The sequence below is a fragment of the Megalopta genalis genome, chromosome 2 (genome assembly GCF_051020955.1).
Source record: "Megalopta genalis isolate 19385.01 chromosome 2, iyMegGena1_principal, whole genome shotgun sequence".
NCBI classification, from domain to species: Eukaryota; Metazoa; Arthropoda; class Insecta; order Hymenoptera; family Halictidae; genus Megalopta; species Megalopta genalis.
The window spans coordinates 26,060,399-26,074,710 of NC_135014.1; the positions used below are offsets into that span (position 1 = coordinate 26,060,399).

Consider the following 14,312-nt stretch of genomic DNA (forward strand, 5'->3'; position numbering starts at 1 on the left):
TGCATGTACCTTAACAGACGTTCCTTATCCGAGGTGTCGACGCCTCGCGCGGAAAAGGTTAACGCCGAGACAAACGTTAACCTCCGATTTACGGTCCTGCACTTTTCGCCGATAAATAGCGCCGCGTGCACGCGCGCGATCGCGAGCCTATATCGCGCTTGCAATTAGGATCGACCCGAGAGAGCACACATGCGCGCTTGCGAAATTACGCTTCTTCTTCTTCTTCTTCTTCTCCTTCTATCTTCTCCTCCTCCTTCTTCTTCTTCTTTGTTTTTATTTCTGAAACTGTGAATCACGAGGCCCCCGCTTCGATACGCGACGAAATCACGCTCGCCTCGATCGAAGCAATACGTTCTACACACACACCGAGGATACCGAAATCAGCGGAGAAAGAATTTTTATGCGAGTCGTCGTTCGCGTAGACGAGAGCATGGTTCGTTCGATGAATTGTTCTGACCAGCGAGATGGAATTAAAGCGAAACAGTTTGGCGTGCACGCGAAACGCGAAACAGAATGGTTCGGCGAAAAATCGCGGGTCGCCGGCGATCGATCGGGAAATACAAAGTACAAAGATATCGAACGTTCCGCGATAATGCCCGGTCCCGAAGTTTGTAACGCTATAAAACATAGCGCGGACAGCGGGAGTGGATAACGATTCGCTGAAAGCGTCGTTAATTTCTGCGCACGTTATGCAGGACGATTTACAGGCTGGCCGGTGAACGCGGACATCTTGCCGGGACGTGATATTTCCAGCATTTCGACTACGTAACAGCCGCCAATAATTAGACCGATGGTATTTACGCGAATCCAGGGGAAAAAACGAACTCGACGAAGCCGCGCGTTGCACTTTGCACGCTGCGCGCTGCGTGCCCTTTACTCGAGAATCGAAGTACACGGCGCTCGAACGTTGTGGATTCTATGCGCGAACGTTGGCAGAAGCGGGGGAGCAGAAACTAATTTTGCGCGAACAACGTTTCTTTCTTCGCGAGAATTCGGTCGATCGGCTAAACTGCCAGCGATCGACGCCGGTGTCGTCGGGTCCCACTTATTTAGCCGTCCTCGCGCAAGAAATCGAGATTCGAATAATTCGCCTGCGAATTCGCTCGTAGGAAGATGCATCGGCGGCTCGAAGACGTATCGCGTCACCGACTATGGAGCGACCGGCCGTCGCTCCGCGTCCAAATCCAGCAATCGGAATCGAAAGGAAGCAGCCCCATTGAAATCCCGCGGATTTCCCTGACGGACGTAATAATTTGGTGTCCCTCAAACGTTCCTTCGTATCGGAAGCGAACTTTCGCATTAGCGGATGGAATTGTCCTTCGTCGGACGGACAAGAGAGGCCGAGGAGAGACGTTCTCTCTCTCCTCCTTCGAGCAAACTGTCGAACTCGCGTCGAGCTTGGCACGAGCTGCAACGAGCTGCAACGAGCTGCAGCCTCGGTTCTACCTTCTAGCTTCGAGGGGCTTCGCGGGGCTTCGAGGGGCTCCGAGGGGCGCGCGCGGGCCCGGCCAGAGGGTTTAATCGCAAATTGACTCGTCGTCGCCAATAAAAATTCAATAACCGCCTGCCCGCCGCCGGTTATTGTCGAAAAGTTCGTACCAGGCCTTTTAGCGTCCTCCACCCACGAATCGCCGCCTACCCCTCCCGCCTCTCCCCTATTCTCTGCACCGAGCCGCGTCGTCCCCTCTCGCCCCGGCTACCGACAACCCCGTTTTCTCTCTCGCCCGCCATCGGTGGATTCTCTCTCGCTCGCTTTCCTTTCCTTTTTTCGTGTTCGCCTTTTCGTTCGTTTTCCGTTAACATTCGCTCGAAAAATATTCGATGTTATCCGCGCACCGTGAATCGGCTGCCGACACTCGTACCGAGACTCTGTAGACTCTGTTTCGTTTCCACTCGACGACCCCCGACCCCCGCAATCCCGCCGATCGCCTGTCTCGCTCGGACATCGCTCCCGTTCTCGCTCCCATCGAGCTCTCGCGCACCCTTCGGCAAAGCGGATGCACCGTGTAAGCTCGCACGCGTCAACGGGTAACACGATCCTTTTTTCACGAGCCGATATTAGTTCTGTGGCGCGTCCTCGATCGAGCCCCCTATCAACGGAGCTCGACGCCGCGCCGCGATAATTAGCAGCGAGGGAACGGTGATGGGCGTTGGAAGCGAGCATTCGGAGATTCGGACGCGTTCTCGAGCAGATCAACGGAACCAACGTGGGCCAAGGAAGACCGTATTTCCGATCGATGTTCGCGGAGGCCGAATACATAGCGAAAAGCAAAATATCAGAGGAAACATCGGCGACTCTCTCGCAGAGGTCTCGGGAAGCGATCGAGCGGAATCGGTTAGCAAGACCAAGAATTAATTTGCAGAGGATAACCCGTTGAGCGAGACCAGGCTGTAATATTATTGGCGAAGCAGCGGAAGGGTTTCCAGGATCGGCGGCCGCGAAAAAATCGTATCGACGAGTTGATTTATCTTGTCTCGTCATCGTCTCGAACGACCGTATCGATAGGCTTATTCGTATATCTCTGCCCGGCAGCGTTATCTCTCGAGGGAAGGTATCCGAGTGGTCGGGTGCTCGTTCCAAGTGAAGACGTCCTGCCAGCGTCTGCCACGTGTTCGAGGAGGTAGCACACGTAATATCCTATGCACCTTCGTACATGTCCTTTCCGGGCAGCTCGAGTCTCGGGCCCGGAGGAAACGGAGACACGACTCGCCGCGAATCCCGCGATCGAGGACCGGAAGGAGCACGTGCAGCCTAATGGATTCTCCGCGTACGGCACTTAACGGGTGGTTGCGTAACAGCCGCGATTCTTACCTGGCGGAAAGGGGAAAGGGGAAAGGGCGGCCGCGCGGCCACGTGGACGGCACAGGGTGGGAAATTTCGCGGTTCCGTTCCCTTTTTCGTAAGAAACGCTCCCGGAAGTCGGAGTATTATTTCGATTAATCGCTTCGCGCGCTGTCGTCTAAATCGAGCGTTCGCGACGCAGAACGTCCTGTAAGCCGCGAATCTTTCGATTCGTTCGATTCGATCGTTATCGGGCGCGCGTTGCGAATCCGCGTCGTTTCAAAGCGGATCGATCGGTAAGATATTCGCGGCGAACGGAAAGCGACCGCGGACGCGAATTGATTTCGGAGAGGGTCGATGCCCACCTGTCGCGTGTCGTCGCAAAACGGTGGACGCGTGTCCGGCAGTCGAAAACTGCGGTATTAACAGGCGTGAGGGATGAACCGACGCGACGCGGCGCGGCGCGGCTCGTCGACCTCCTGACACGATTCACACCGGGGGCGTAGATCACCCTTCACGGGATTTCCGGTTGTTTTGCGAGCGGCGCGTAGCTCTTCTGCGTGGAAAATCCAGAGGAATCCGGAAAAATCCAGAAAAATCCAGAAAAATTTTCCTCCGTGACAATATCGGCTTTCCGAAATAACGCGGGTTCTAAATTTCGACGAACATTCGTCGCTTCGCCTCTGACCGGCCCGAGGACAAATTTTTCGGATCGATCGAATTTCTACCGAATACGTACTCGCGGTTGTACGTGAAATCGGTGCCGAGACGAACGATGCGCCGAGAAATTGTCGCATATCTTAAATTTCAAAAAGGAGGTTCCGGTGTTTTGCCTTTACAATTACGGAGGATGCAGCGAGTACGTTTACGGAACGGAGGATCGCAGCGAAATATAGAAGAATATCCGATCCGATCGCGCTTCGGCGCCCATTTCGTCGGTAAAACGTTCGCCGAGAGGTTTTGGTCGGTCGTATCGCGGTAATTCGGCCGGGGAATCGCGTCGCCGCGAGAGATCCGGGCGCGCCTAGGAGGTCGTTAGATCCCGGCGACCTCCGGCCGGCCGATCGTCGATCTTTCCCTCGGCCTTGGCATTTGCGAATAAATGGATCCACTGTCCGGTGCACAGCGGTGGAAGGACTCGACGAAAGAAAAGGAGGAACCGACTCGGGACGATTCGAGGCGACGCTACGCGACGCCACGGGACTACGGGACTGCGGGACGCGACATCGGAACGAGGGTCCCCGTTCCCCGTGCGATAAGATAAACGCGTCCCCGTTATCAGCGGTTGTTTCGCGATACCGGCCGCTGCTTACCGCGGAACCGATTGCAGAAGGAGCCTCGAAGACCGTGTAATTGTTCGGTGTATCGCCCTGAAACGTCGCTGCCGTTGCTTGGACATCGACTCGCCATTAAGCCATTAACCGCGGACGTGGAAAATGGTCGACGATTAACGGAACCTTGTCCGTACGACTCGCCGAGTCGATGCGAACGTTTCTCGTTTCGAAAAACAAATCTTTCCGAGCAGACTGTTCCAGAAACGATCGAACAGCCCGCGCCGCTAAGTAATTCTCGGGAGATCGCATTTTCCCGATTTCGGTTCTCCGATCGAAATCGGAGAACCGTGGAAACGGTACCGGAAAGTTTCGACCGTGTTTTCGGAGGGCTGCGAGCGCGAGAAGTCGAAGGACGATCGCCGGAAACTCTCTTCGCGTATCTTTGCCAGCGTATCCGATTATTATTCGAAAAGTTTGCGATCGTTCGAAAGGATACTCGGTCGAAAGAAACCGAGAGTTCCGAGGCGCGCGTTGGAAACAGGTCTTCGGGATTTGCATATCTTGGTAACGCGAGTACGTACAACCTTAGAAGTTAAAACGATAAAGACGATGCGATAATTATACCGTTGATAGCCGGTCGGCGGAGATGGCCGAAGCATTTCCTCGAATCGTTTTCGAAGCCCGCCGAGACGGCCGACCAATATAAAACGGCGAACCAAATGGAACGCGATAGTTCCGGATGGAATTTCCGCCAGAGAGAAGCGCATTCTTCGGTAGCCGGCAAGAAGCAGAAGTCAAGGGAGGATGGATTGCCAGATCCCGATCGCCGGCCAGTTCAGCAGGACCGAAGAGTCCTCGAGAGATAGGAAGCGATTCTCGGGGGTTGATCGACGATTTGTCAAAGTCTTTCCGCGTGACGCGCTGGGAAGACAGCCTGGACGACAATGCCTCTCGTCGGGCTCGATATTTAACGCTGCGCCGCAAAAACCTCGCCGAGGCTCCTTCGATGGGACCGGCAAAAAATCGAACCATCCGGCCGATCTATCTTCTTGTACATTCCCTCTACGGTGCCGATTCCGTTCGAAGAATATACTCGATTCCGCAAATTTTTATCTCGCTGTCCGATTATTGCGCGCGGATCGACGAACAGCGGACGAATAGCCTCCTCGAACCGAACCCGAACGAACGCTTATCGACGCTTAGATCGACAATTCGTAACTATGAAAACGAACAGCAAGACTCGAATAATCGTATCTCCTCTTCCCAAATTGTCCATTTCTGTGAACAATCTGTGCGTCGATTAAAGAGACATTATACTGTATTTCGCCGAATCGGATGAAAGAAAGGGACCAGCTGGAGAGTCCTCGCGCGTCCAAATGGGTGCACGCGCGTCCACGGACACCGACGTCCAAATCGAAATCTCCCCGCATCGCTCGGATATCCGGGCTCGCGTTAAAAATCTCGAAGACAATCTCTTTACGCTCGATTCCCTTCGTCGAGCGTAGTAGCAGCGTTTCGAGGTCGATTAGACGAGGAGCGCGTCGGTCGCGTTGAACGAGGTAACCACCACCGCCGGCAGGGTGGCAGCGTGCACTTCGTCACCGTCGCGACGTCGCCCGGAGCCCCGGAGCCCGGTGGCCGAAGCGCCGGCCACGGTGAAAAAGAGCCGGACACTTTTTATCGTGGCTCGCAATTATGATTAGCTACCCGACGCGGTGGGAGAGGCGTCGGGGTCGCGTCGCGACGCCGATTAGGGCAGAGTTTTCCTCGTCAAAACCGCCCCGCGGAACAAATGCTCGCTTTACGCCACCCCCCGAGTGGCGAGCTCGCGGAAGAGCCCTCCCCCCCCTCTCTCTCTCTCTCTCTCCCTTTTTCTCTCTCTCTCCATTTCTCTCTCGTTCTCCGCGTGGCAGCCACTCCCCTCCTTTTCTCCGTTCTATCTGGAGCACGACGAGGAGGGTAGCGAGCGCGGAGATTACACAAATGAGAAATGACCATCAGGCTATCGGAGAACTTCGGTGCCGGCTGCTAGCCGGGTTTTGCGACATCTGCGGGCGGGGGATGCGAGCGTCGCGACGCGTCGGGACGACTATCGCACCGGCGGAGGCTGCGGCGCGGCGCGACGCGACGCGGCGTTTTTAATGCGGAAAGAAGCGGCTCGCGCACCTGGACGCCACGCAACGTCTGGGGACATTTTCATACCGATGCTCTCGGTGTTCTCGGTGCTGCTGTCCCGCACCGTTGCGATCCCGCTGAAGAAGAATTATGTCGCGCCGATGCCGTCGGCTTCCCCTGCCGCGCTTTATCTCGGCGGATTTCTCTTTTTGCTTTATCTGACATTTTTCGAAAGATGGGAAAAGCTAGCTAACCGATTCGTAATCCCGCGTGGTTGCGCTCCCGGTTCGATTTGCCCTAAACCGAGCGAAGATCCCTCCCCGTCGTTCGATACGTGTAAGTTGATATTCCTGATAATTGCCTGCACAGACCTCTCTCCCCCGATTATTAACAAAAAGACGGAGCGCGGGTCGGTGTTGGATCGGTCGCTGGAACGATCCAGATTTTCACGAACCGGTGTCCGTGACTCGGGCAGGAGCGGCCAGCCGCGATATCCCCGTCCATCTCCTCGGACAGATGAGAGCAGCAGCAAGATAAAAGGAGGATACGAGAGAAGCGTAAAAGCGTCGAGAGAGGAGAGAGAAAGAGAGAAAGGCCTTCGGCCTGCGGTCGTGGAGGGAAAGAGAGAGAGAGGCGGCCAGGGAGGGCTATCTCTCGCGTCGTCTAGACTCGGAGAGCCGTTCCTGGATTTGCTCCCCCGGGACCGTTGCCGAAGGGGGGAGCGGAGGAACAAGAGAGAATCTTGCGAGACAGTGAGACCACTGTTGGATCTGTTCCTCCCCACCAGTTGGCCCGGAGGATCTTAACGAATAAGATAACACGGCGCCAGGGAGCCATCCTCTCCATCCCTCTTTCTCTCGTCTTCGACGCCGCGCCGGTTTCGTTCGGACTCGGGTGTTCGAGGTACTCGAAGAAGAAACGGTCACCGACACCGCGTCGGTGATCCATCCCGGGCCTGTTCGGACGCCTCTCTTGCCGCGGCTACGCGGAATCTCTTGTCCCCCGGCCGCTTCTTGTTCGCGCCTCGAACGACGCCGACGATCCCGTCCAACGTGACTCGTCGACCGACTACCGGCCGCGGACTACCGGCCACCGGCTGCCGGGTTATCGAGAGCAGCTCGATCTTTACGACGTATTAATTGCCGCCGACCAAGTGGGTGGCTGAGGGTCGTCGGCTCGCCACCGACCGCGAATCGTCGGTGCCTCCTCGCGTCGAACGGAGGGCGGTGACAGCTGGATTACCGGCAACGAGGAGCGCGATTCTTTCAGGGGGGAGACGGTTCGACACGTTCAACTTTAAGCTAAATCTTAACGGGGCTCGCGAACCGCGTCGAGAAAGCGATCGTCGGAGGATCCACGATTTCGAACGCGAACGATCGGCGAAACGAAATCGGTTCGAGGGAACGACGATCGCGTCGCGTATTATCGGAATCGGTAAGGAACTAATTAACCGGTAGTCCGAAGTGACCGCGGCAGTCCGCGCGATCATAAATCATTCGCGGCCGATCTAATTAAAAAGGAGTTGAACCGGCGCCGCGCGGCGCGGCGCGGCGCGAGTTCGACTACTGGTTCTCCAGCGACGAACCTGCGCGCGCGAGGTGGCTGTCGCCGATAATTTATTGGCAGGTAATTAGCGATCGCGCGAACGATAATTGTCCGGTTTCGCAATCGTTCCGGAATAATAATCGGTCTCTCCCCGCCCCGCCCCGCGTCGCGACGTTGCGTAACACCGTGGCCGTCGATCCAGCGAAAATCGAAACGATAAATATCCGGCACGACGGGCCGGCACGGAAAACACGCGCGGCCCGCGGTGGGAGAAAGCGCCGAGAGATACGCCTATTAGCCGGAGGAACAAATGGGAATGCAATTAAACGTCTCTGTCAATCATCGCCGCGCAATTGAAATTATAATTCTCGGCGCGGTCGCGCCGATTCCTCTCCCGCTGAATAAATCGATCCCAGCTCCGCTCGAGTTCGCGCAATATTTATTTCGCTCCGACCCGGAACGCTCGGATCGAGGAACTCTTCGATCGCACCGAGAGCCTCCGCTCTCTGCTCTCTATCGTTCGAAATAATTTCTAGATCCCGATTACGATCGAAATTCGATTTCTCGCGAAAGGAAAGATCGATCGTCGATCGCTAGCGCCAGAAGTTCCGAACGTCGTCGGCGCTGCTTAAAACCGTCGTAGTCGCAATTCCCTCGTCGACGTATTTCGTATCGCTGCGCGTCGGCTGTCCACGTTGCGTTGTAATTTATTTACATAAACCACCAGCGATCGCGTTAGGCATAGATGTATCGGTATTATTATTGTACGCGTGCGTTCGAGCCTATGCTCTTTGGAACGAGCAAACGAGCTAGAATGTAAAGAAGAAAAAAGATGCAACGCGAAAAGACCTCGTTCTCGACGCACCGTGACAACGATCGCGAGAACGATAAATTTCCCACGATTCGTCTCTCGCCGGAGAGCTCTCCGTCGGGGAACGATTCTCGAAACGAACGTTTCGGAAGCGACGGAGGAGAGTTTTCGAGCTGGAACCGGGTCTGCGGAAACGTGCGCGAGTCACCGGCGATCGGCAAGCTGCAACCCGTCGGAAATATTGTAAAATCTAATCTGCGCGAGCGGCGAGAGCGGCGAAACGGGCCGTCGGCGATAGCCGAATCGCGAGACAAAGAGTACGGTTATTAGATACACGGCCGTTCCCTACGTGTCTTACGATCGTCCTTATCGTTATCGCCATTAGTCACGGAGCCCGTTGTGCCGCGTTACGAGTATCGCCCGGCCGGGCCCGACTCGGCCAGCCCGTTATCGTTATCCGTTATCGCGGCGCGCTATCGGCGAAGTTCAAGCTTCGTGACGGCAGTGACAGGAGGTGGCTTTGGTGCCCCGAAGTCTGCCAATGTCGCCGATATATGTAAGTGAACGCGTTCGCGTTCACAGTGCCTCGCCTCTTCTCCTACATTTTTTCCTCTTTCCTCTTCTCCTCCTCCTCCTCCTTCTTCTTCTTCTTCTTCGTTCGGTTCGATTCCGTTCCTTTTTGTGCTTCTTCTCGGTATCGTCGCCGTTCTTTTTCCTTCTTTCGCGGACGACGTGTAATTCGCGCAATCGAGAAGCCGGATACGCCGATAGCGGAGCAACGCGAGCACAATGGGAACGTTGTTTACCGTCGCGTCGCGGCGATGAACTGTTTCGTTTCAATTGCCGGCTGTCCGATCGACGCCGCGCCGATCGCACGATCGTCCGGCAATTTTATCGACGGAAACGTCGCGTCGTCTCCGGCTTTTTTCTCGTCGCGAAACGGAAATCGGTGTTTCGGCGGCGGTCGATCTTCTCGCGATCTCGTCGTTCGCTGCGCGAATTTCGAGGACGCCGATGCTTCGAGTTTTATCTCGAAGTCTTCCAACGGACGATCGGCTCGAGAAAAGATCGCTCGATCGAAAGAAAAAATGATCGACGATCCTATCGCGGCAAGAAACAATGGCGATCGAAGACGCGGAGGCGATTACGGACGCCGAAGATCGCGAGATAAGAAAATCGGAGTTTCCAACGGATCGTTCGTCTTGCTGCAAATCGGTAATAGATAGCGCATAGCGTTACAGATAACGCGTAAGTAGATATTATGCGCTTCGGCGCCGAAGAATCCGCGTTCGATTCCGTCGGCGCGACACGACTTGCGATACAACTTGGGCTCGGCGCTGCGTCGGGCAGAGAGAACCGTGAAATTTGAAAATTACGCGGATCTCCGGTTAAATTGCAAAGTCGATCGAGAAGGTTACGGACTCGAGAGCGACGATTGGGCGCGCTAAACCGCGATAGTTGTCGGAGCGAGAACGGTCGGCTCGGACCCTGTCGCCGAAATACGGCATCCGTCCTCGGTCGAATCCGTTCGGGTCGAGCCGGCTGGCCGCTTAGACGCGGAAGGGAGAAGCTGAATGTTTGCCCGGCATTATCGTGAGGTAGCAGAACACGAAGACCGGAGAAAGAGGGAACGAGAGGATCGGAAAAGCGGGGCTAGGGACGGAGGCGCGGAGAGATAGAGAGAGCGAGAGAGAGAGAGAGAGAGGAGAGAGAGAGAGAGAGGAAAGTGATAACAGGTAGCCATTGCTATGGGTCTCCGAGCCGCTTGGAAACCAGTGATAGCGCTTCCCCGCAGGAGCGAGCATCTCGCTGCGGTTTCGTCTTACTCTCGACTCTTGAACGGTTTGTCGGAAAGCGGCCTACGCGAATCGAGCCCAGAGATCCGACCGGGATCCAGCAGGGATCTATCCGCGACGTCCGGGGATCTGCCTGGATCCGCGCGCTCCTCGAAACGAACCGTTCCTCTTCCGCGAAGGACGCGGAGAGCCGCGGTAACTCGTTGGTCGGACGCGTGCCAACGAGTTCGGTTCGGCAGAATCCGAGGCTAACGAATTCGATCTCGAGTCGAGCTCGATCGCCGAACGTTGCTCGAAGCGATAGCGAAGCTCTCGGAGAGGTGGCTGAAGCGAGTCGGCGACTCTGGCAACCGTTGTCCCGAGCGACCGACTACCCGAGCCTAGAATCGGATCCGGTTCCGAAAGTTTAACGAAGCTTCGCCTATTATATCAAAAGTTGCGACCCGATCGTCGCAAAGACGGTGAAAGTGCAAAGTGTGTGTGTGCGGCGTGGCGCGGCGAGGCGCGGCGAGGAAACGAGGACGGGGCGCGTCTCGAACTGGAAATCGAACGTATCGCGGAAAGCGAGAGGCTCGTTTCGTTTCGTTCTGTAAAATAAAAGAAGAGTTCGACCCGCGGAACGGAAGCGATCTCGGCGATGGCGAAGCCAGCCGGCCGACCCGTTCCGATAGCCCGCGAACTCGCTTCGGGGAATCCGTTCGAGTATTCGTGGCACGAAAGAAAAGCATGATCGCTCGCTGTTATTTTCTGAAATGGAGCACGATTTGCATGGCCAGCGAACGATAGAGCACGGATTGCTTCTGTTATGGTTCGCGCGCTGTGCCGCGGCGTCCAGAACCGGCCAAGGTCTCTGCCCGTTCTACACCGAACTCGGTGGCTCTTTGTTATCGCGCGCAAACAATCGTCTACTCTTTCGACCTAGCCAAAACTGACTCGCGCGGAACCGTCGTCTTCGTGGAAAAGCGACGATTCCGAAAGCGGCTGGAAAACTTGGATCTTTCGATCTGCCAAGGTCCGCGAGACCTTCGACCGTCGGATCCAAAGACACCCAAAGGAAGAATAGAGGAAGGAGAGAAGCGCGCGTCGGATCGGTTGTTGCGAGCGCGGCCGCGAGAAATTTCGGGGCGAGAAAGATCGGCGCGGCGGTCCCGGGTTTTCGGACTCGTCGCGCGTGTGCAGGATCGATAAGATGCCGATCGCGCCGGCTTATCGGCCGCTGGCCCGATAAGAGTCGGCCCCCGGAGAGCTGTCGGCGCTGTCGGAGCTGCCGGGGCTGTCGGAGTTGTCGGAGCTGGCGGAGCGAGCGCGGGCCGACCGCGATACGCGGATTATCCGCACGGCTCGTTTATTCCCGCGTTCGCCGTTGCAACGACAACGACAACGACAACGACAACGACGGCAATCGGCCTATCGAGCCGCCCGGTCGCCCCTGCTGGCTGCTTCCCGCTCGAAATTAGGATCGTTGCTCCCCTACCTCGACCCGGGACAAAGGGTCGACTGCTCCGGGCAGTGCCGGGGACTACTCGGGAACAAGTAGATCGGGACTACTCCAACCAAAAGGTCGGAGCGCGTGGTCGTTGGTCACGCCCTGCGGAGCTGCGACGAGCGGACGAGCATCGGTTATCGGTTCGAGAACGCCGCGTGCCATCTTCTTGGGCGCCTCGCCTCGCTTCGCCTCGTCTGGAAACTATCGAGACCGTTTGCTCGCGAGTGCGGTGAATTTCAACGTGTCCGGGAGTCGAACTCTCGGTCGCCGGTGTCGGAAGGAGATCCGATTGGTTCGAGGGCGATGCGCGCGAGTGGATTGGACTTGCGAAAGAAACCGTGCGCGGGCTGGAATCCTAATTGCCGATCCTAGCATCTCGGAAGATCGAAGATAAACGAGAGATCGGAGACCCGGCACTGTCGCCGAAAGAAGAAACAAAAGAACAGCGGATCGACGAAAGATCGACGATCGACCGGTTCGGTCGCGGGAACGCTCGCGGAGCAACACCGGGGGCAAATTGCATTTCTAACGCTGCGCCTCCGCCAATTAGAATTGCCCCGCGATGGATCGCGTCACGCGGAGATACTTAATGAATATTGATCGATGAGATCGAGATAAGGATAACGCGCGATGGAAGTGTACGAGGGTATCGCGTAATTTGTCGGATCCTAACGAGACGGACTCGCGCTGCGATCGATCGAAGTAAACGGACCGAGCCGAGAAAAAGATAGAAAGATAAAGGCGATAAAAAGATTTTAGCTTCTCGATCGATCGCGCCGGAACGAGAGAACGGATTATTGCAGCGATCGATCGAGACCGTTATCGTGGATCTGGAGAGGGTGCGAACGATCCGGAGACGAGCTTTCGGGATTTATCCGGCGCGGATACGTATAAACGTGGAAACGTGGATCGTGGATCGTGGTTCGTGGATAGTGGATCGTGAATCGTGAATCGTGAATCGATCGAGAAATCGATGCGGCCGTGGTGCAGCCGATGCGGCTCGATCGAAGCGGATCGTAATCGGGCCCCGCGATCGCGATCGCAATCGCAATCGCAATCGCAGTCGCGATCGACGATACCGCCCGCCGCGGAGCTCGTGACGATAACGTGACGCTGCTATCTCGATCTCCCGAACGTGATCGATTCGATCGACGCGCCGGATCGGGGCCACCTTGAAAACCGCGAGCGTGTCCAGATTGACGGACCCGAAATCCGCTGGCGCACGCTGCGAAATCGAAGCGGAGCGAAGCGCAGGGCGGACAGTCCGACGAAAATACGATGTCGCGCGTTGCGCGTCGCGTGTCGCCGATTCGGCCGATTCGCGCGACTCCGGTTCGCGGAAACCATCGGATTCGACGAGCGAACAGGAGTCACGATTGAGCCCGAACAGAGCCGGACGCGATGAGCATACTTCTGTGGAGACAGCGCAGGGCTAGCCAGCTCAGAGCGGAAACCACCCTCCCGCTGACAAGTAAGTCCGCGTTGTTCCTGGCAAACCGCTTCGTTTTTACGTTCGAAACGAATTCTTTCGAAGAAGGACGAGTCTCTTGTTTTCAACGTTTGCTCGTTCTCGTTCGCGAGCAAAAGCGTGCGAATTATTTGTACAGCCCAAAGGGCTGTTGTCAATGTTTTCGTAGCCTAGAGGGAGAGCAGATTTTTCGACGGTATCGCGCCGAGCGTTTAGTTCGCGTCGATCGACGAACAAAATGCCAGCTCGAAACAAGAAGTTCTTTCGATCGCGTCGTCGATCGATTATCGCGGTATCACTCATCCCGCCACTATCTCGTGTAAACTTCGAAATTCCCCACTTACGCGCGATTATACTACGTTACCGTCGAGCGCGACGCCTTTTGGAATTGGAAAATATCCGACGAACGCGAAGCCGCGCGGCGTATGGCGAAGATAGCCGAAGCCCCTCGACTTTGTTCCCTGCTCTGCGATTTACGGAAACGCTAATTAATTAAGCATTATCCGCGACGTTGTCCCTTCTACGGGATCGAGAAGTTTCGGGCACCGATAACGCCGACATCGAGCTCGAAATTATGCGCGTAAAGCCCGGTTAACGCGCCCGCAGAATTTCGAGATCTGCAAAACGTTTCCACCGATCGACGAATCGATGGGATTCGCGGATCGAGCAACGCGAAATCTTTGTTCGAGCGATTCCAAACCGAGCAGAGTATGTTCGCAAAGTCGTGGCCGCGTTATTCGTATAAAAATGATTCCTCGATCGCCGAAACGAAGGAAATTCGTAGATCGAGAGGAACGGGCACGGAGGGGAGGATTTCACGGGAACGAATCGGGAAAGAGAGAGGATCCGTTCGCGATCGCTACGCTATTGCTCGTTCGCCGGTTCGACGAGGCTGATCGAAAGCAGGCGAACGGAGAGAAAAAGAGCGGGTTTCGTCGAACGTTAGCCGGTCGCGGCCTCGGAGCGTTAATGGGAGGAGTTCATTAAGATCGCGCGATTACCGGCTTATCGCAGCTAAGCGAGCCTCGTTACTTT

General features: G+C 56.0%; 1 protein-coding gene across 2 annotated transcripts in view; it reads left to right on the forward strand.

Annotated features, from left to right (window-relative positions):
- The window catches only part of ush (Zinc finger protein ush), a 175,186-nt gene that overhangs the window by 105,620 nt on the left and 55,254 nt on the right, over nt 1–14,312 (forward strand). The window contains exon 1 of one of the 2 annotated variants that reach the window (XM_033486910.2): nt 10,278–13,280. The exons of the other annotated variant lie outside the window; for it this stretch is intronic. Within the exon in view, the coding sequence (XP_033342801.2) occupies nt 13,211–13,280 (70 nt within the window). The 5' untranslated portion in view covers nt 10,278–13,210. Of the gene's footprint in view, nt 1–10,277; nt 13,281–14,312 lie in introns of those variants that run through there. 2 annotated transcript variants of the gene reach the window in all.